Source organism: Ammodytes marinus (assembly GCF_949987685.1).
Source record: "Ammodytes marinus genome assembly, chromosome: 9".
In the NCBI taxonomy this organism is placed as follows: Eukaryota; Metazoa; Chordata; class Actinopteri; order Uranoscopiformes; family Ammodytidae; genus Ammodytes; species Ammodytes marinus.
The window spans coordinates 25,784,122-25,804,640 of record NC_137213.1 but is presented as its reverse complement, the minus strand read 5'-3'; the positions used below and the strand labels follow the sequence as shown (position 1 = coordinate 25,804,640).

The window sequence follows — 20,519 nt, the reverse complement described above, 5'->3', positions numbered from 1 at the left end:
ATTATGTTAGTTTACTCCCAGTCTGCTAAAATGTTCAAACAATCATTACTTAAAGTGGCAATGAGCAGCTTTCAGTTTTTGTTGATTCTAGTGCCTCTTTGGTCACAAGCGATAGTGTTTTTATGAGACTAGGGCATGCTGTCTTAAAGATCTCTTTTAGTGTATACCGGTGGCACGTGTATTTGTTCAGGAAGCGAAGTGACTATGTCAGATTAATAATGGTAATATGACGATGGTGAAGCAAATTAAACTTTAAGTTTAGTACCGTTATGGGAAACACAAGATGTTCCGGGTGTGCCGTCATTCATAGGAAAAGGGGTAGGATTAAATAAGTGTATACTTCTTCCTGCTCCTTTTCGGGCATGTCACATCAATACAGATAATTTTCTTTCTTTTTTTTTTCTTTTTGTGAAGTCTTTTAAACATAAATTTTGTTTATTGTATTTTTATGCTTTTCATTTAGTTTTGTATTGTTTTTGATATGTCTGAAATAAAATAAAAAATTAATTCGATTCGTCAAAGTTCCCGGGAAATTGTACCCGAGCAAAAGCATTAATAATAACTGTATATAAAAAGCGTTGTCTTCACTGATGGACATGTTTGCTGTTAACTGTTGACTGTTTCATAAACATTTAAAAGTCCTTGTAGGATATGGTGTGCGACCACACACAGACACAGACACAGACACAGACACAGACACACACACACACACACACACACACACACACACATCTTCTTAAGTGTGTGACATTATGATTAAAAGGCAGTTTGGTTTGGTCCGTAAAAAAATAACTTTCTCTCTCTCATAATCAATACTGAATAAGAAACGCCAACGGCTGCTTCTCTTCTCTGGGTGACTGTGTCAGCAAATGTTCCAGTATTTGCACAAATGTATATAAAATTGCTCAAGCCACAGCGAGGCCATGGTAACTTTCCAACCGCAATACGAGGGGAGGATTTCCATCGTTTACCATAGCTTGAATTTGCATCAGAAGCACTTTTTTTTATAAGAGCAGTGAACTTGAAATACGACCTGCATGCAAATACTAAATGTGTCTCTTTTTTAACAACGCAGAAGCGCACCCTTCGACTTCTGGAAGTAGCGGAAACTCCTGACTCCAAACTTTAAGATCAGTCTCTTATATTTACTTGCGTGACAGTTCAACTCTGTACAACCTCAACTGATCTGATCCTGCACAAGGCTTTTTTCTCTTCTGCTTAGACAAAGAGATTAAAATGTTTCCCTGCCCTCGGGGGCCTGCAAAGTGATACTTAAGTGTGGCCTTCATTCTTGGAAGAATTACAGTTCCTAAACCCCCTAGTCTAACACTGTGACCTTGTGCCAGTAGCACTCAGTATGTTAAGTACGTGACTACTTGCTTTGATCCATTGTGTGTCTATATTTCGCTCAGTACTATACCCATTATGTTTGTCACTGCTGCTATTTTTTTCATATTTCTTTGACTTTTTTTTGCCCGAGTGGTTTTATTACTTTCTCTACAAATATTATAGATATATAGATATAATATATGTGTGACATTGCTGATACAGAGAAAATTACACGTTTGCTTTCATATTCCTCTGCCTCTGCCTGTGGCCCCTTGGCAATGCTGTGGGAAAAGCCTCAGTCAACACACTGGGAACTCAAGAGGCCGAGGAAAGCTTCAGCGCAGACACCGTAACCATCGAACTGACAGTATCACAGAATCTCCTCCACTTTCTCCCAGAGGAAGGGCAATTAATAATGGATGATCCTCGGCTGAAAAACTGCACTGCATGTGGAGGAGGAGGAGAGTGGGACAGAGCTGGCGTGATGGCTTTCAACAGTTAGTGCACTCAGAAAAGCTAAAAGACTCACGTGCCTTTGACTGGCTCTTAGATGGTAAAAATGTAAAAAGTAAAATAAATTAAAAATAAAGCAGTTCTGGAGTCAGTTTTATTCCAAATTCCAAAGTCCTTGGGAATCAAAAGTGGTATTCCTGTCCTGACATATGTGACTCCTCTGCTTCTACACCTACACTCACATAATTCTTTTGATTTAATAACACAGTCAAGGCTATAAGACTTCCTCCATTCCTCTCTCTTTAATTCTACACTTTGGGGTTAACATTTGCCAGCTGAACCAGGCATGGGCTGCTCACCTGCGAGTGCACAGTGCTGTGGTCAGTGTGAGATTCTCCACAGCCGACATACGAGCAGCCATTCTGGAGAGAAAAACAAAAGAGAGGATACAGACACCAGGGTGTTAAAAGATCGCACACACACAAACACACACACACACACACACACACACACACACACACACACACACACACAAACACACAAGCACATAGAAATCACATGTTGCTGGTGGTACACAGAGCATTAAGGTGTTGTATTTCAAATCAACATTACTTTATATTTCGCTTTCCGGGACAGCGATGGCTTACCTCCAAACACGCCCACAAATTTGGTCCTCCGACTTTACAATCTTGGCACTGGCCCTAGAAAAATATGAAGACGACCAGGTTAGAGTCAAGTGTTGTTTTTTAAATGAAAGCAACAGAGAGAGTGGCAAAGTTCAGGAAGCAGGAAAAATTTAGGCTTTGAATTCAGACTAGGTTAAGTGATATAAAACAAGGGATTGTGCAGAATGATATAATATAATAACACGGTACGGGCAGGTAGTAGCGGCTCATGAGGAGATATTATTAACTGATTTTGACAACAAGCTTTCCCCAGAATCACTGACTCCACCTTGAAGTTGTGAACAGGGTAGTGGAGGGGAGGGTCACTGACTCACATGGGATTTCTGAATGAGCTCCTCCTTGGTGATCTCCCCCACACAGTCCAGGTGGGGGCAGTCACAGCTGGACGCCGGCGGCATTACTCACCCACTGGGCCTGAGAGAGAGACAGAGAGAGAGAGAGAGAGAGAGAAAGAGAGAGATAGAGAGAGAGAGACAGGGAGAGAAAGAGGGAGAGAGACAGAGAGAGAGAGAGAGAGAGAGAGAGACGGAGAGGGAGACAGAGAGAGAGAGATGAAGAGACAAAGCGTTCAGCACACACAACCTGCATTATTTAAGTCCTATGAATCATCCAGTTCCTATTTATAAAATAATGCAGAGCTTATTGTTTTAAAAAAGACTGACTATCGACCTCTCCGCTGTGTCTGATACTTGATACAGTAATGGGAGATGTTTTCCAGAGAGCAGCTCAGAGGACAAGTAAAAAAAAACAGTCTGTCTGAAGTAACCCGAGTCAGCACCACCGCACCACATACTGTACATTTTTTCCATGCCCGTGTGACTGAGAAAAATTCCCCTTATTGTCAGCCGCCAATGATAATTAACACATCACACAAAAAGCTGTCAACAACTCATGTGGAACATGCAGCGTCTTAATGCAGTCTCCAGTAATGACTTTGGAGCTGACGATGCAGGACAATGCAGAGGCCACTGTAATGGATGAACTGGTTAAAAGGAATATTCTGCAAACGCCCGATTTTGACGAGAAGCGTTCTCCAGAATCGCTGTCTCCACACGTTTTGTCAAAATCTGAGAATATTTCCTTACGATCCGCTAGCTGTACATTTTGTGTGTGCACTGAAAAATAATTCCATTGTTAAAACACAGCCTAGGCTTTTTAAACAGGCATGTTGCTAGCTTCAGTGTGCCCCCTTTGTTTACATTCCATTCACAGAGCTTAGGCTGTTTATTGACATCCGATTTTAGTTTTTTTTGTTTCCAGTGCAAACACAGTACAGACAGAAAGGAGATTTGGAGGAAATATTCAATGATTTTGACAAAAAAGCGATTCTGAAAACAACAAGCATTCTCCAGAATCGCTGACTCTATTTTTAATACACTGTAAATTGAACCCTTTGCATCATCTGATACTTGATACAGTAATGGGAGATTAATCCTCCTGACACTTAATATTTTTCAGTGTGAATGAAAACAGGAAGATCAGCAGCCAGCCGCCTGACAAAAGAAAGAAAATGGGGTGACAGAAACCACTGAAGGTTTTTATTATCTAGATTCTCCTCTACAAATGGAAACAGGCTCATTGTGGATTGTCACAGACCGCCCTTGGGGGAGCAGGGGACATTTAGTACTTGGGTTCTGTCTTTCAAGAGTCCTGTATTCGAAGAAACTGCTGCATCATGACACAAACAACTTGTCTGAGTGTGAGCAGAGATCATTTCTCCAACAAGCGTTGTCCAGAATTGCTGACTCCACATTTGAGGGAAGAAAACAGGAAATACTAAGTGAAAGTATTGATTCTGCTGCAGAAAATCAATACTAATCTATCGATAAAGTATTTATCAGCCAGCAGATTCACTACAGCTGTTAATATTTCACTTTTTATCTTTACTGTCTGTAATGTTTACAACAGTTATAAAGTGTCTGTTCAGGTGTCAGTGGCATGATGACATCGGAGCCCAGCCCACAGCGCTTTACCTCCGGCTAAAAAAAAGTATAACAACAACAACAACACTTTCCTTGAGTTTCACGACACACACCAAATTTTCCAGGAAATCATTGCCTCTCAAAAAACAAACAGAAACTTAAGACAGCTGATAAGTGCACAAGTATGAGGAAAAGCACACAACACATGATCACACACTCTCTGATATTTTGTTGATGAAAGTGACTATTTGTGTGTGGATTCAGGGGGGTTTCAAACACAAGACAATGTCATTTCTCTGCCGTTCAAAGAAGGAATTGGACGTAAACACACACACACACACAATGCATCATAACAACAGGTCAACTGTGACAAACACAGGAGGAAGGTGATCTCAGTGAAGTTCATGTTCCGTCTTGTATAAGTCAATAGTATCTCTGTTTCCTCGTATAATCAATGCTTTCTTTGAGTTTATCTAATAACCAATCTGGTTTACATAAAGTGGAGCAAATTAATTTTTCACATGAAGTCAATTCACACAAACTGATGAGGCACAAATTCAACCAGAGCTATATTTGTGTTACAGTCTCCCATCGGTTCAAAAGGTCAAATGAACAAAATCACTGTGTTCAACAGTATACACAGTCACTATTACAATTAGTAACACACACAAACACACGCGCGCACACACATACACATACACAATGTTGCCAGTGTTTCTGTTATCCTAGATGCTAGTCATTGAAAACAATTAGTAAACGTCAGTGCTATAATAACAGCCAGAATGTGCTATAATAACACAGTAGATTATCCACAAAAGGAAACCTTGCTGCCAACTTATTCAGCCAGTTTTTCCAGATATATTACAGGGTGTCTACAGTTAAAGGCAAGTTATAGACTTATAAGACTTTTTTAAATTATTTAATAGACAGAAAAACATTAAATAATTTATTCTCCAAAAAATAAATGACCAATTGGTTAGTTGCAATTGGCAATTACTTTACATTTTGTAATTACAACACTTAAGCATTTTTAAGACTTTTGAAAGGTTAATTTAAGACGTATGCTAGCCTATATTAACCAAAAATAAGGCCTTATTTTTAGATTAATGAATTCAATACATTTTAACACTTTATAAGGATCTGTAGGAACCCTGTATTTAGTGTGAGGCCGACAAAGAAGGGCGTGTGTGGTGTGAGTGTCTTTGGCCTTGTCCATTGCTTAAAACTGAGCTGTCAAACCCAGGAAAGGCGTTTGACAGCGTCACAGGCTGACTAGCAGCAGCCTGTTAGCTTTTAGCATTAGCATGTTGTAAACAAATGGCCATTAAATCAAATTAATCGTTTGCTTTGCGAGCTGGCCACAACACATACAACAACGTAAGAACGGAGCGGTGTATATATCAGTCTGCATAAGATAAGGTCGGTTTAGACAGTTTGCTGCTGATAACCATCTCGCTAGTAACAACGCTAGCTAATGGCTAATGTTAGCAGGTGCTGTGCTAAAATGTGACCGTCTGCCAAATAGTGAACTCAGTCCGCGGGTGCGCGCGCATCGTCTGCAGCTGCTTTTTCTGGAAGAATCTGTCATAACGTGCAAATATATTTAAACTGTCTATTAAGGATTTAGGGATATTTAAACTGGTACAAGGCAATGTATTAGTTATAATCTGGGGCACAGAGCAGAGAACATTGTGCACAGTCATAGGGATACATTGCAAAAGAGAGATTATTTATTTATTTTGACCATTTCTTGCATAGTGGACCACTGTCCAGCTATTTAAAAGCGTTTTTCTTGTTCATGCATGGGGTTTGGATAATATAGTTGGCAAAACTTGAATCACTATGCAAATATGAATGTAGTTCATGTTGGTTACTACCAGCAAGCTACTGTGAAATGTAGTTCCACTACTAGTTTACGTTCATGGAATTCACTCTCCAACACTAGTTATAATGAAAAACAATTTGAATAATATATATGTTTTAAATAAAACATTTTCATGCATAGAAAAGGGGAAAAATCATGACTGGATTGTTTTTAATGATTCATGAAGTAGTTATATACAAGTTACAACCCACCCCTCATAATTGCAGTAGTTTCCCAATATAATCTACAAAGATATTTGACATGCCAAACACATTAACATCAGAAACAAGTCAACGAGATTGCCTAAGCATGTGAACGTCATGGGTTACTAAAAGTTTCATAATGACATACCTTTGCTATTACCACAGTCCACAAACATCAAGTGTTTCATCATGTCATTGTGACACTTTCAGTAACGGAATAATAATCACTATCACGTTTGCAGAGTCATCAGGCATGGCGTTCACGTGATTATATCCATCACTATAGTGTTGTTTCTAATGTTAACATGTGTTTGGTATGTCAAATAATTTTTGTGTATATTTGGAAACTACTGTTATTAACCAGATTTACAGGTGGATTGAATATACAATTAAGTATTGATCTATCTTTTTGTATGTTATCCTTTTGACTAGCCTATATGATGTTACCTGCTCTGTGGCCTACTTTATAACCATTACTATAATTAAAGTCAACTGTATTGTTAATTCTGCTTTGTAATATGCAATAGCCTATTTTATCATTATAACCATTATTAACCAATCCAGTGATTTTTAAACACGTATAGACTATACAGAATAGACCCACAACCCGTAGTCAGACAGACAGTAAAGAACTGTGTAGATAGATAGATAGATAGATAGACATAAACAATGCAGTATGTAAAGCTTTGACTACTACAGGCTGCGCGCGCTCCCTTGGTTTGAGATCACTATTCGGCAGACAGTCACTCTTTAGCACAACACCTCTACTGCCGCTGCGTTAACCGATCAGCGACGAGTCATCACCAGTCAGCAGCATGTTAGCGGTTAGCGGTTAGCCCCAATCCTTACCTGCACCGATGAAAACACAGAATATTACGTTTCCCGGGTAAATCCAAACGTTGTTTAACTCCTAGACACGGATTCAGTTTGTATTCAAAGACATTTTTTCGGGGAGCGATCCTTCACACCAACGATAGCCGCTCCTCTCTCTCGCTCCTTCAGCGTGGTTGCTAACGTTACAGCTGTCTCCGCCCTTTTCCGGTCGAAAGAAAATTATTAACCCTCCCCATCCTACTGTAAACTTCACGTTTGTAGTTTAACTCTTTCATGTACAGTAAGTATTCGGCTTTTTGAAATAATATACATGGGGGTTATCATTCATGGGTGCCCATCAGCCACAACAGTCATAGGCCCAATAGTAATGATGATAATACAAAGTGCTTCCAATATAGAAATTACATGCTGCTTGGGTTATTGTTAAAAAAAATCCTTGTGTCTTGAAAGGGTTTTGAAGTTCTTGGTCTAAAAATAAAAAGTAAAATATAAAAATATCTAAAATCAATCTTTTTTAAACAACTGAGAGGAGAACGATTTTATCAATCTTTTTTGTGACATTGTAATTTAAAAACTTCAAATAATTGTATTTAATTCTAAATATTTGCCCATTTGCATTGTGTGTGTAATACCTGAAGAATCCACGCGAAGGCGCAGAAGCCCCATGAAGACAACAGGGAGCCTGCTTTTATTTTGAAAGTCAGGCTCTATGCCTGTGTGCGCATGGTGTTGCCGCTTGAGTCCTTCACTCGGCAGCTGCTGAGGTCAACCGGAGGACCGTGAGACCCACCGGGAGCACAGAGGAATCCTCGAAATGTACCGGTGATATTATTTACACTGCTATATGGAGAAAATTACGACTACTTGATCTGTCAGACTGTTTGATTCAACCCTGTTTTAACACAACGAGCTAACACTGCTAGCTGTTATTAGCCATTAGATAAGTTAGCTGTTAGCTGCTCAGCTACTTTAGGCCAATAACAGTGGAGTGCTTTTATTTTCTAAAACCTATGACATGACATTTGTTTTGACATTATGTACGTGTAATATATAAGGTTCTAAAAATGCTTTCATAATGCATATTCATCTTAAAAAATATTTAAAGAAATAGATGATTTATTGGAAGACGTTTTTGATACTGTCCTACTGAATTTAGTCTATAACTTTGGATATTTCAGTCGTTGCTGCGTAGTAGTCATCCTGGGAATGAATGAATATGAAGACGAGGCCATTCAGAATATTTCACATAAGACACTCTGAACAGGACATGAAGTAAATAAAAATAGAAAAGAGTGATAAAGAATATACCAGAACATGCATGTCTAAAAGGAAACACTGAAAAAGTTATGTAATACATTTTTCTAAATTGTACAGTAGAGACATGGTGCATTGTCTGTCTGATACTTATTAATGCCTCAAGATTCCTTTAAGAAAAGCCTATTTGAATCCTGATTAGCCAGATTGCTAGTGGATTAATTTAGATAATCAGGGAAGGTGCAACTTAATTGCGCAGATCATTGTATCTTCAGTAATATTATTGTTTACATATGAGAAGCATATCCATAATTTAAGGCAACTGTCTGTGCATGCAAACTATATGTCTCGGGATGTTATGAATAATTATTTTTTACAGAAATTGAACTGGCAATCGGTTAGCTTAGAAACACACAAGCTGCAACATTTCTTTATGAGCAAAGTTAAATGTCTTAGACGGGGAATCAACATTTTGTAAGTGTAAGACTTTGGATCAAATGGGCTTATGGTGCACGTGATGAGCCGCATAAGTATTTTGTTCAAACTTAATTGATTGTCCGAACAGGTGGATAAACATTAGCTCAGATTTGGCCTTACAGAGAGTGACTTTGCAAAACTGTGTTTGTAGAGCGATAAAGCTTGTTATTCTAATCAGATCTTTGTGTATTCAGACTGCCTCTTTACTCAGGCATGTGTGTAATGCAAGGTGAGGTCTGAAACACTCTCATACCTTTGGTGGGTGTATATATCAGTAGTGCTGATAGTCCTGTAGATTGGGAAAATGATCCATACATTTGACACCTCTTTCATGGTTTTTAACATACATTTTATGCGATTTTAACAAGAAAGTATTTTAACGTTTTATCAGTAAAATATAATAATGATGATATACTTCATCTATAAAACACCTTTAGAACACAGTTACAAAGTGTTATCCATTAAAACAAATGGACGTAAAACCATAACGCCATAAAAATACACTCATAAAGATAAAGATTCCTTTTTTGTCATTGCATGATGCCTACGAGATTCAAGAGCACTGCCTGAATATAATCACACACTTAACATTCAGACACATGCAGCTAACACATACACAATGACAACATATGCATAGAAAACTCTGGTTATTCAACAGTATTGCATGATTTTATTGCAGATATAGATGGATAGAAAACGTCTGCCCAAGATCTCAAACTATGCAAAGGCGGGCACTAAAAGGTCTAATATGTGGCCTGCAGCCAAGCCAGCAAGAGTCTTAAAGGAATCAATATCAAAACATCCGAAGTGGTCCTTACTAGCCCCACTCCACTCAGGCTAGGCTAGGCATTGCTACGTGCAGGTATTGCATGTAAAGGCTTTATGTTATAACCTGATTATAGCCCCTCCTCCTGAGCCTCCAAGGTTAAACCCTTTGCATGTCCCTCCCTCCGTTCATCCTCCTCAGCTGCAGCAGAATGGCGATGAGGACAGGACAGTTGCCAAGTCATGGATAGAAGAACGCCACAACCATGACACATGAGACCCTCACAAGCAGCTCCCAGCTGTCTGTCCAGGCGGCTGCACTGCGCATGGTTCACCTTCCACTGTCTATGTACAGCTCTCTGGCGCAGGTGAGGAGGGTCTGTTTGAAAGCTTTGATACTGGGAGTTCCTGCTGTTTGTTTTCTATACCTGGTGCAGGAGAGGCATCACGGTTGTTTAAAGTTGGAGTCAGCGATTCTGCAGAATGTTTGCTGTCAAAAACACTTTTTAGTCAAAATCGATCAATATCTCCTCACGTTCTGCAGTGTGTGCAGTGGGGGCCCACCATAGCTAGCAACATACCAGTTTACAGAGCCTAGGCTGTGTATTTTTCACCACACACGCAGTAAGGACAGGTAGCTAATCGTGAGGAGATATTCACAGATTTTGAAAAAAAAAGTCAATCTGTTCTAGTATGTATTATGACACATGACATTTACCAAAAAAGTATTAATTCATGGCATCTTAAAAAATTAGTGATGTACATCAAAAGAGCAAAATGGTACTTTTTTGGATTTAATAAAGAATATACCAAATGTTTTCAGGACAATTACTTCAGTATGCAATCATATACAGCTAGAATACTTAGTTGTAGTTATCTTACTAATACCTACCACAAAATAAGAGAGACTTTGTTGTCATCCATCTCTATACAATGCTGTACACTACACTTAACACAACGTAAATCATTTTGTTGTTTGAAAGTCAACAATATTCTCTCTCATAGCCCCTCATGTTGTAGTGTGTATTAGTAGTAGTATAGGAGGAGAGTGTGTCAAGAGTCACGTAGCAGATCAAATGTCATTGGGGATCTGGTGTGAGCGTGCAGGACGGGTGGCAGTAGCAGCAACAGAGAAACACCATGGAAACACTGCAGGCCTGAAGCTCAATTGAATCAATCCAGCCCATTTAGTAGCTTTTTAAAGAAGTCAATATTATGACTATGGCATTATATCTCCAAACTCGATGATTATGTAATCTTCAGTAGTGTGGAATATTTGGCAGCGGCGGTTCCTTTGAGGATAATCCCCCCTGTCAGTCAGTGTTTCTATCTATAGACGGGAGAGGGGGGCTACGCACGTTATGTGAAAATGCTTATTTTAAATCTAGATGACAGGCTGGTAGCTGATCCTTTAGCAATGCTTGTTATATTATCACGAGCAGCCACTAGATTTTCAGTTATGTATCCGGAGACACACTCTCACTGGACATCAAATGTATTCTTGCAGGTACTTTGTGCATTTCCTACTGTTGTTATGTATCATCCTTTAGTGCTGTTTGCTATTAACGGTTTTTGCTACTGTTTTGTCTTCACTTCTGTATGTTATGGTGAGAAGAAGAAAAAAACTACCGCCTTGGGATTTTGGGAAGTTTGAGTTTAAGGATTTTCCATTCAGTTTGGGTAAAGATGTGATGAATTAATATGAATTAATATGTGAAGCTACAGAGAAACATGAGCTTTAGTTTGGCCAAATTTTCATTTTCTTGTGCCCTACTACACACACCAATCTTTTGCTTTTTTTTTTAATTAAAATTATTATGGAACAAACATTAAAGGTGCTGTTAGCGGAATGGTTCTTTTAGCTAACTTCCTGTCAGTTACTGCAGTTAGCTGTCCCCTCGCTCGTCCCTACGTCACCACATTAATGCACTGCGGTCTTCAAGCAGCAAGTTATCTAGCATCATCTCAGATCCATAAGTGTGATAAAACATGATAAAAACCATCAAAACAGACATTGGGAAGGATTTTTACCTGCTCCGCCATTGTAGGCGCATAAACATTCACCCATGTGTCGCTCTGGCGTGCACCGGCAGTGAGACCATGAGTGAGACGGGTGCGGACGGGTGTCGGTTTGTAGCGTTCTCTCTTGTGATTGGATAAAATTTTGGGATACTACATGAAGTTTAATTGCTTATTACATGCAGAGCAGCTGACTAAGAGATTGGCTTTATGAAACGCGCACATCATGTAAGTGATTACTGTATGAATAAAGAGCGATTTAACACATTAATATAAATAAACCGCTTACTTCACCTTGAAACTTGAAACTCTTTCTCCAGGTGAGTGTCAGCACAGGCACCAAGAAGCTTGTGGCAGGTGCGGCCTTCGGAGCGTTCTCTCTCTTCTTCCTCGCTCGGCGCTTCCAGAGGAGGAAAGGCAGAAAGAAGGCCCAGTCGCCTCAGTGGGAGCAGGCCGCAGCCTTTGAGTTCTTCTCCCCGGCAGCAGCAGACAACAGTAAAACCTCCAGACACACTGGCTGTGCTAATTTTTATTATTAAGTGATGCTGACAAAAACACTATTGTGTCAGGGGACACAACACTACATGAACAATTTTCTGACAAGACAAGCAAGCAGAAACGAGACAAAAAAATTAATAAAAAATATGTATAATAATAGAAGAAAAAAATAGAATAAATACATTTTCTATGTATTTTCCTTAGTCTAAACCAGCAGCTCAGTGGCCTGTGATCTCTACTAATATGTAAGTCCAGGCACTGGTCTGTGATGTAATCGGACCAGGCCGCGCCTGTATTTCCTTGAACTGCAAACAACAGGTTTACAGATTAACTAATTTATTCTCATTGAGAAGGATTTAGCTCCGATCAGAGTCCTAGAGAGAAATGAACAGAGAGGCAGGATTAAAGGGAGTCAAATTAGCAGTTAGCCAGGATAATTAAATCTTCTGTTCAAAACTGATTGAATAGATTGTTGACTTGGAATGTATACAGATTATAGTACATTTGCAAAGTGAATTGTACATTGTATTTTCTCTGATAATATAACCATATAAAAATGAAAACTAGATAATATCATTAAGATAAATATATAATTGGAAATGAATTACATTTTTATTGATAACAAATTTATATTTTTTGATAAGGATATATCCACTATGTAATCGTGGATGCTCATGTTGCCTGGTTACTGTATTCTCATCTTTGTCTCCTCTTCCTCTGTCCAGATAACACCAGTCAGAACATCACTCTCTCCCTCAACTCCAAGAATGGTTTCCCCTCTGGTCTGGTTCTCCCTACCGGAGACTACAGGAAGCTGTCTGGCTCTCTGCTCAGCCTGGCCTCGGTAAGACAAACGCAAAGAGACAAAGTTATTTATATTTATTTGCTTCACCATTGTCATTTTTATTAACCTTTATTTTTCCAGGAATATACTCATTGAGATTCAAAATCTTTTTCAAGAGAGTCCTGGCCAAGAAGGCAGCATAAAAACATAAAAGTTTCATATTAGCATTATTAATCATAGTCATAGTCACTTTCTTGATGGGATACTCTCTTTGTCTGTTGTGTGTTTTAAAGGTAAAAAGCATGAACTCGTCCAGCAGCAGCACCTGCGCCAATGAGTCCACGTGTTGGGACAGAGCGGCGGAAGCTGATATCTGCAGCCTGGTCAACCTACCCGTCACCACACCTGAAAACCTCTACCTTATGGGTAAAGACAGTCGCTTACTACGTCACCTCACTTTGTTTCTATTAATGAGAAACAACCTGATTATTTATGTGTTGAAATAATGGAAGTTTTTAGTCCGTTATACTTGTTTTTTTATGGAACATTATTTTTTATTCTATTACTAGAATTGTTGTATTTGTATGTCTCTTTATTTACTTTGTATGTTGTTGTTTTGGTTTTTGAGTGATCAATGGTCGTGTGTGCTAAGTGTATCTCCTCTGTAAAATAATTAATAAAATGTATAATAGTGGATCTTTAGATTAAGAGTTTATGTGTGTGTGTGTGTTTGCAGGTATGGATTTATTTGAGGAGGCTCTGAGGCGATGGGAGGAAGCGTTGACGTTCAGGAGCCAGCAGGACGAGGACGATGCCAGCTGTGTGTCGGTCAGAACGGGGGCTGGAGACGCCATCGCTGAGCAGAGCATGGAGGTGATGGAACACACTGAAACACACTTATCACTTAAAGATGTTTTCAGACATATTTAAAACCTATTCAGCAACACTCCGAATTCTATAACATTTGATTATTAACAGCTTGTGCAACCAATTTCGTTAGTGATTTTTTTTTTTTGCAAGATTAATGCGTCACCCGCTATGTTGTGGAGGTACAGCGGAGCTGATATTTTGAAAGGAATTGGAACTAGTGAAATATGGCTGAGGCAAAGAAGTATACTTTTTTTTTTTTTTTACTCAATTAATTTATTGATAAAGTAATACGTTGATTCATAGATTATTAAAATAATGGTTATTTGCAGCCCCCACTCCATATCAGTCTGTGTAGTTAAAGAGAAATATGCTGTCCACAAACTCTCCGCTACACAGCACCTATCTGAATACCAGCCACCTTTGTCACAGAGTTTGGACTAGTAGCAGCTAACTCATTGATTCTCTTGACCTATATGAAGGGATTTGGGATTAGTGCCAATCATAAATTTAAGCTTGGGCACCCTACTGTTGACAAGGAAATTCTTCTCTCAGTGGCGCCTCTTTGGAAAGCTTATTAAAAAATTCAGTCATGTGATTTTATTCAAAAAAAATTCAGTCATGTGATTTTATTCAAGAAACAACTGAAATATGACTTTGGTGGTCGAAATTTTCCTCATTTTATCTCCTCCCAAGCTGGCATTTGTCAATAAGGAATTTGCATTTAAATGAAGTTTAGATTAAATTAATATTAACTAAGTGCTAACTACTACTTTTTTCCCCTGTCTTTTACTCTCTGTGGTCTCTAAAGATGTTTTTAAATTGGCCTTTGTCTCACCTTACGTAGATTGTTCTTATTATATATTTTAAATCATGTTTTCTGTGTCTGTGTTCAGGAAGTCATCAGTGCAGAGTTCATCCACAGACTGAAGTCTCTGCTGCAGCGCGCCTACAGCCTTCAGGAGGAGTTTGAGGGAGTGTTGTGCCTGTCAGAGCCCTCGTCTCATAGCAACAGCCAAGGTGAGTCACTGACTACTTTTACATGCACAGCGATATTCCCATAATAACCCGGTTAAAATCATATTCAGAATAAGACATTGCCATGTAAATAGCAGTTTCTGCTCACTTTAGACAGAATAAGGTCAAATTCTGAGTAAACCATAATTGTACAAGGACCTGTGTAGTATTCTGATCTTATGAATACATGTCTCAATGGTGTGCCTATCAATCGCACTAAATATTCCTACTGGAGTTTTAGCTGTATTATGGCATTTCCACCACCATTGTTGTTAACTTATTTGATCGGGTTTTTTGATACTGTGGATATTTATATTTCTTTGCACTTTCATTTCCTCCTATAACCTTATGAAAGGGGTTGTCGATTTTCAATTGCCCTCTTACACTTTTGAACTCAAATACATTAACAGTTCATTCTCCATCACAGATAAAATGGCCGACATTTTATCCAGAGAGGACCTGGATGACGCCTGTCTGAGAGACAGCATGAGCATCGCCTCCAATGACTCTTTTGTGTCTGCGGCTGAGGTGAGGAAAAACCCACCATCACATTCTAAATAACCACATACTTTTTTTCAACTTTTAAATGTTTTAAACAGTCGGTGTTTAAGCGGGAGGTTATACATTTCTTCTTTCTTTTTAATCTTTTTCTTTATAAGGCAGTTGCGAAATAATGTAAAAATTGCAGCGGTTCCATATTTCATACAAATCTCCAGACTTCTGCACAAATGAAATAAAAAATATTGGAAACGGAAAGAATCACGAACACTTGGGATATACTTGATGAAATATGGTCAACAAACTATAATAATAATAGGTATTAAAAAAAATAACAGTAGTGTAATAAAGACAAATTGAGCAACTGCAGTTGCCGTAGAAGAGAAACAAACAAGTATCTCAAACTGTCTGAAGCATCAAATCTACAAGTTCACAGCAGGACTTTGATTGCAACAAGTTTGATCTTCCTTTTTTAGGTTCCCCACCTGGTGTTTGTTTACCAGTACTCGGATTACCTCATTAAGTCACAGTGGGGGGGGGTCGAGCTGTGTACCCTGGTTACAGGTGCACCTGACCCACAATGTACAAAAATAAACCAGTTGTTAAGAATGATTGATTAGTTTACTTATCTCAAAACCTGCTTGAAGCTAAGGTGCTACATATCTAGTATGACTTAGTATTAATGTCATAAAAAAAGATACTACACTTATAGTTCAGCAGATTACTCATTTAAAATGAAGGTGTTGACTTACCAACCTGTTTACTGTGTACATACCCCAGTGAGAGTTAAAGTGGGTCACTCGTACTTACTACACTAAAAATAGACCTCTGACATTCCTCCATGGGTCGACAACATGCAGCTTGCTCTTATTTCTCATGGCAACATGGAGAGGTCCTTATGTGATTGGGATTTCTTTATTTTTTTTATTTTAGTCTTCAGAACAGCACTATTTAATAACCAATAACGGTGAAAGCACTAATGTCAAAAATAAGCATTTTCTCCTGTCCTTTTATATTAAGATCTACAACAAATATAGTTATGGTGTTCCTGGTTTTGATTTGATAGGTATTTAGAACAGGATTTTAATTGAGTACCTTTTTCAATTCTCTGAATAATATACTGTAAATCAAAGTAGGTGAAAATTAACACATGATTGATACATTCAGACAATTTATTTCCTCTTTGGATTTCTGTCCTGTGTCCTATGTTTAGGCTGTTGTGTTTGTATATTTGTTTTATTTTTATTCTGCAGATATATCCCGCAGTGTTATTTGTGGCAGGTTTAAGTTCATGTTTGGATGACAAAATGGAGGACACAGAAATACATATGGATAAAACGCATTAATATCTTTTCGTTAGCTGCATCTTTTTTGAACATTATAATTATTTAGTGCATCACATAACTTCTGTTGTTTGTCTCTGTATCAGCTTTCAGAGCACAGAGAGCTGAGGAGTGTCTTCGCTCTGCGCCATCACCCGTTCTACGAGGAGGCGCTGCAGATGGCTGAGGACGGAAAGATCTCCTGCAGGGTGCTGAGGTAATTTACAATAAATAGTGGGATGGACATGAAAACTAGAGCGCCTACTGTGGAGTTAAAAACACCCGTGTCATAGTATATGCCAACATTCCTTATCTTTTTCTTTCAGGACTGAACTGCTGGAGTGTCTGGGAGATGTAGATTTCTTGGCCAAGTTGCACTGTGTGCGGCAAGCATGTCAGGTAAACCATAAAAAAACCTTATGAATTAAAACTTAGATTTATCGTTTTTAGTAATATTTGGACTGAATAAACCACAAAATACGTTAAGCAATTAAATTCAACAATTTGGACCTTTAAACCTCTATTTTAAGCCAAATATAAAAGGATCTATTTGAGTAAAATATTTGTTCTTTTTCAGCTCATTCTGTGCGAGAGAGCGACCAGGATGTTTCTGGCCGACACGGGAAAGAAAATCCTGTCTTCCATTATCGTTAAAGCACAGAAGGTAAGAATGAAATCCCATCTTGGTGATGATGATGCATCTTTCAAAGTATATTTCTGGTCCTCAACTGCTATGGTTTGGTTTTCAGAGCCCGAAGAGATTCGAGGAAGTGTTTGAGGAGATGATTTCTTTCCTGGATCACACGGAGCACTGGGAGAACACGGAGGTGGAACTGGCCACACGAGGGGTAAGAGAAATACTAATCAAGATGATCCATTACCGGTATATATTGTGTCTGTCACATTTCTTCTTTTCAAATTCTAAGGATTTAAACTTATTCCAGGTGAAACATTTGAACTTCTATGACATCGTGCTGGACTTCATCCTGATGGACTCGTTCGAGGACCTGGAGAATCCACCGATCTCCATCCAGAACGTGATCAACAACCGCTGGCTCAACAGCTCCTTCAAGGAGACTGTGAGTAAACATATAAAGTACTGAAAAATGGAGTTGATTTAGGTAGAACTGATCAGGAATTAATCAAATTAAATAACTGATTAATTATCTGCATGTATTTCCCAGGCGGTGGCATCAAGCTGTTGGTCAGTGATGAAGCAGAAGAGACAGCACATGAAGGTACAACAACTTCAAATTACAGGACTACCGTGAATAATTAAAAAACTGTCTCGCTGTGTTACCTCTTATTTGCCTCTATTATCTCTGGTAGAAGCACGAATTGTCCTTTTTTACATAACTTTCATGATAATTTAACCACCTCACTAACACATGCTCATTGTCTCAGGTGCCTGACGGCTTCATCGCTCACTTCTACGCCGTGTGTGAACAGATCAGCCCCGTTCTGGCCTGGGGCTTCCTGGGGCCCAAGAGCTCTCTGCATGACTTCTGCTGCTTCTTCAAGGTCAGACTTAGCACCAGAAATAACTATGACAGTGACATAAAAAAAAACTGCATCTTGTGTAGGTAAAACACTCAGTGGACTTCAGAGTCTAACACATTGTTCCCTTGCTTCAGGATCAGGTGCTGTACTTCCTAAAGGACATTTTTGACTTGGAGAAAGTGCGTTACTCGTCGGTGGAGAGTCTAGCGGAGGACATGCTCCACCTGCTGCACCGGCGCTCCGAGCTGCTGCTGGCCTACCTGGGAGCCGAGTCACCGCGCCACGGCAACAGCTGCAACCCCACACCGGTGCAACTGTTGCCTAGCGCCCTGATGGGGGCACAAGTGCAGTGACGGGAACTGAAATCTCCTAACAAACCAGGGGGGGGGTCATCGAACATCACAAACATGTGGAAAACCTCAGCATTTATTGAAGGGGGAGTTCAGGACAGTATGTAGTTCTGACATCACATGATAGATCACTCATCTGTTGCACAAAAACTACTTCACTGAGGTTTTAAAATCCGCTCATCTCATCTCCCATCATGCCGTGCGCTCTCACGGATCGCTATAAGCTGTACAAACCGTCTGCCTTTTCACTTGATCATTATCTCCTCCCAGCCCTTTCTCACGGCGCCATGGCAGTGCACGTTAAATATCAGCAATAATATTAAGAATTATTTAAACTTGCTGTGAGACTGGCATTAAAGGTTGAGTCAGCAATTCTTGAGAACGCTCATCAATCTGTGAATATCTCCATTCTGCTACCTATTCATATTGTGTGCACTTAAATACAATATGGGGTTAATACGCAGCCTAGGCTATGTAAACAGGTATGTTTTAAGAGCCAAGGTACCTTTTAAAAGGGCCTAGGCTGTGTATTAACACCATTTTATTTTTCCAGAGCACACAGTACAGATAGGTAGTGGTTCGCGAGGAGATATTCACTGATTTTGACCATTCTTCTCCAGAGGTACATAATACGCTGTGTAGATGGAGGCATGTTAGCCGCTGCTAAAGACTATTTGTGTGCAGAGAAAGAAGGTATTTTACAGTATTTATTTTACTATACAGCTAAATGATGCAGGATTTATTTTTTAGAAGTTGTAGTTTTACCTGTATATCAGTGGATTTGTGATCAGCTTCAGACAAATATATGAATACCAATGTTATAAACTATCAGATTCATTAGATGTATTTTCACATTCTGTCAACACAACAATGCAAGACCAGTAAATGTACTAGGTGTTTTTTTAAAGCACGTTCTCCTGGGAAATCGCTTGACAAAGGGACTGTGTTTGATAAATGTGTGGAGTCAGCCTTCGAGACTGTCATGTTTGAAAGGGAAAGTTGAATAGAACCTTGGCTTGCAAACAGTCGTACAATATTTAAATTATAAATATTTAAACAAGGCCCACAATCCGCTACAGTAAACAAGTTTACCGGTATATATATTACAATTGCATAATCCTATATGTGCCACTCATATTTTCATGACAGGCAAACAAGCACGAAGCCTTAATGTCAAATGCATTTTCATATTCAAGCCTTGTCTTCGTCAATGAATGTCAGTGTGAGTTTTTTCAATTCGCTGTCGAGTTAAAGTTTGAAATATACAATGCTTTACTGTGTTCTCTGCTGATCAGTCACTGCCGTGTACAGAAAATAAAATTCACTACACAAATACTACAGCAGGAAGAAACCCGTTATTTAAACTTGATTATTAAATGCTACAGATCTATTTTAGGAGGAACAGTTGTCAACCCTCTTTGCTTTAGGAGATATTAATTGTTCACACGTTTTATTTTTTTTCATATGGTATAACTACACCCACATGTGCATTGAAAATAGTCACTGATCATTTCTGCTGTCCATGAATCTTCCTAAAGTGATTTCAATTAAAGTGTCTAGGTCAAAATCCACAATATTCTGTTCAAATGGACTGAGTTTAGATGGAGCTAGTGCGGTTATAAAATTCAAACTCACTAGTTTTAGCTTCTTCACATTTAGATATTTCACTGCTATAATTCTTTGATTGGCTTGAATTTTCTCTGAATAAATAAGGCATTAATAACTCAGTATGGGCAAGAGGAATGATTAACCAAACAGATGGATCCTATTTTGGCATATTACTAAAATGTTTACACAGGAAAATTTACATTTGTGCGTTCATTGCGTGTATAAATTAAGCAAATAAAGACTGATGCAAATGTGTTTGAGTTGTATTT

The 20,519-nt window shown here is 38.8% G+C and overlaps 2 protein-coding genes across 2 annotated transcripts in view; one reads left to right on the top strand and one right to left on the bottom strand.

The window, feature by feature from the left end:
* The window catches only part of usp33 (ubiquitin specific peptidase 33), a 29,577-nt gene extending 22,110 nt beyond the window's left edge, over positions 1-7,467 (bottom strand). The window contains exons 1-4 of the mRNA XM_080033606.1: positions 7,307-7,467; positions 2,783-2,882; positions 2,430-2,483; positions 2,142-2,204 (exon numbers count right to left, since the gene is read on the bottom strand). Coding sequence (XP_079889732.1) covers positions 2,142-2,204; positions 2,430-2,483; positions 2,783-2,866 — 201 coding nt within the window. The 5' untranslated portion in view covers positions 2,867-2,882; positions 7,307-7,467. The remainder of the gene's footprint in view (positions 1-2,141; positions 2,205-2,429; positions 2,484-2,782; positions 2,883-7,306) is intronic.
* Positions 7,468-8,000: 533 nt separating this feature from the next.
* miga1 (mitoguardin 1) lies at positions 8,001-20,452 on the top strand. Its single transcript, XM_080033536.1, has 16 exons — positions 8,001-8,107; positions 9,990-10,155; positions 12,127-12,301; positions 13,030-13,148; positions 13,382-13,514; positions 13,825-13,961; positions 14,852-14,975; positions 15,400-15,500; positions 16,900-17,009; positions 17,119-17,191; positions 17,370-17,456; positions 17,542-17,640; positions 17,737-17,871; positions 17,977-18,030; positions 18,197-18,313; positions 18,427-20,452. The coding sequence occupies exons 2-16, from the start codon at positions 10,054-10,056 to the stop codon at positions 18,643-18,645; spliced, it is 1,785 nt and encodes a 594-aa protein (XP_079889662.1). The 5' UTR covers positions 8,001-8,107; positions 9,990-10,053; the 3' UTR covers positions 18,646-20,452.
* The last annotated feature ends 67 nt before the right edge of the window (positions 20,453-20,519 follow it).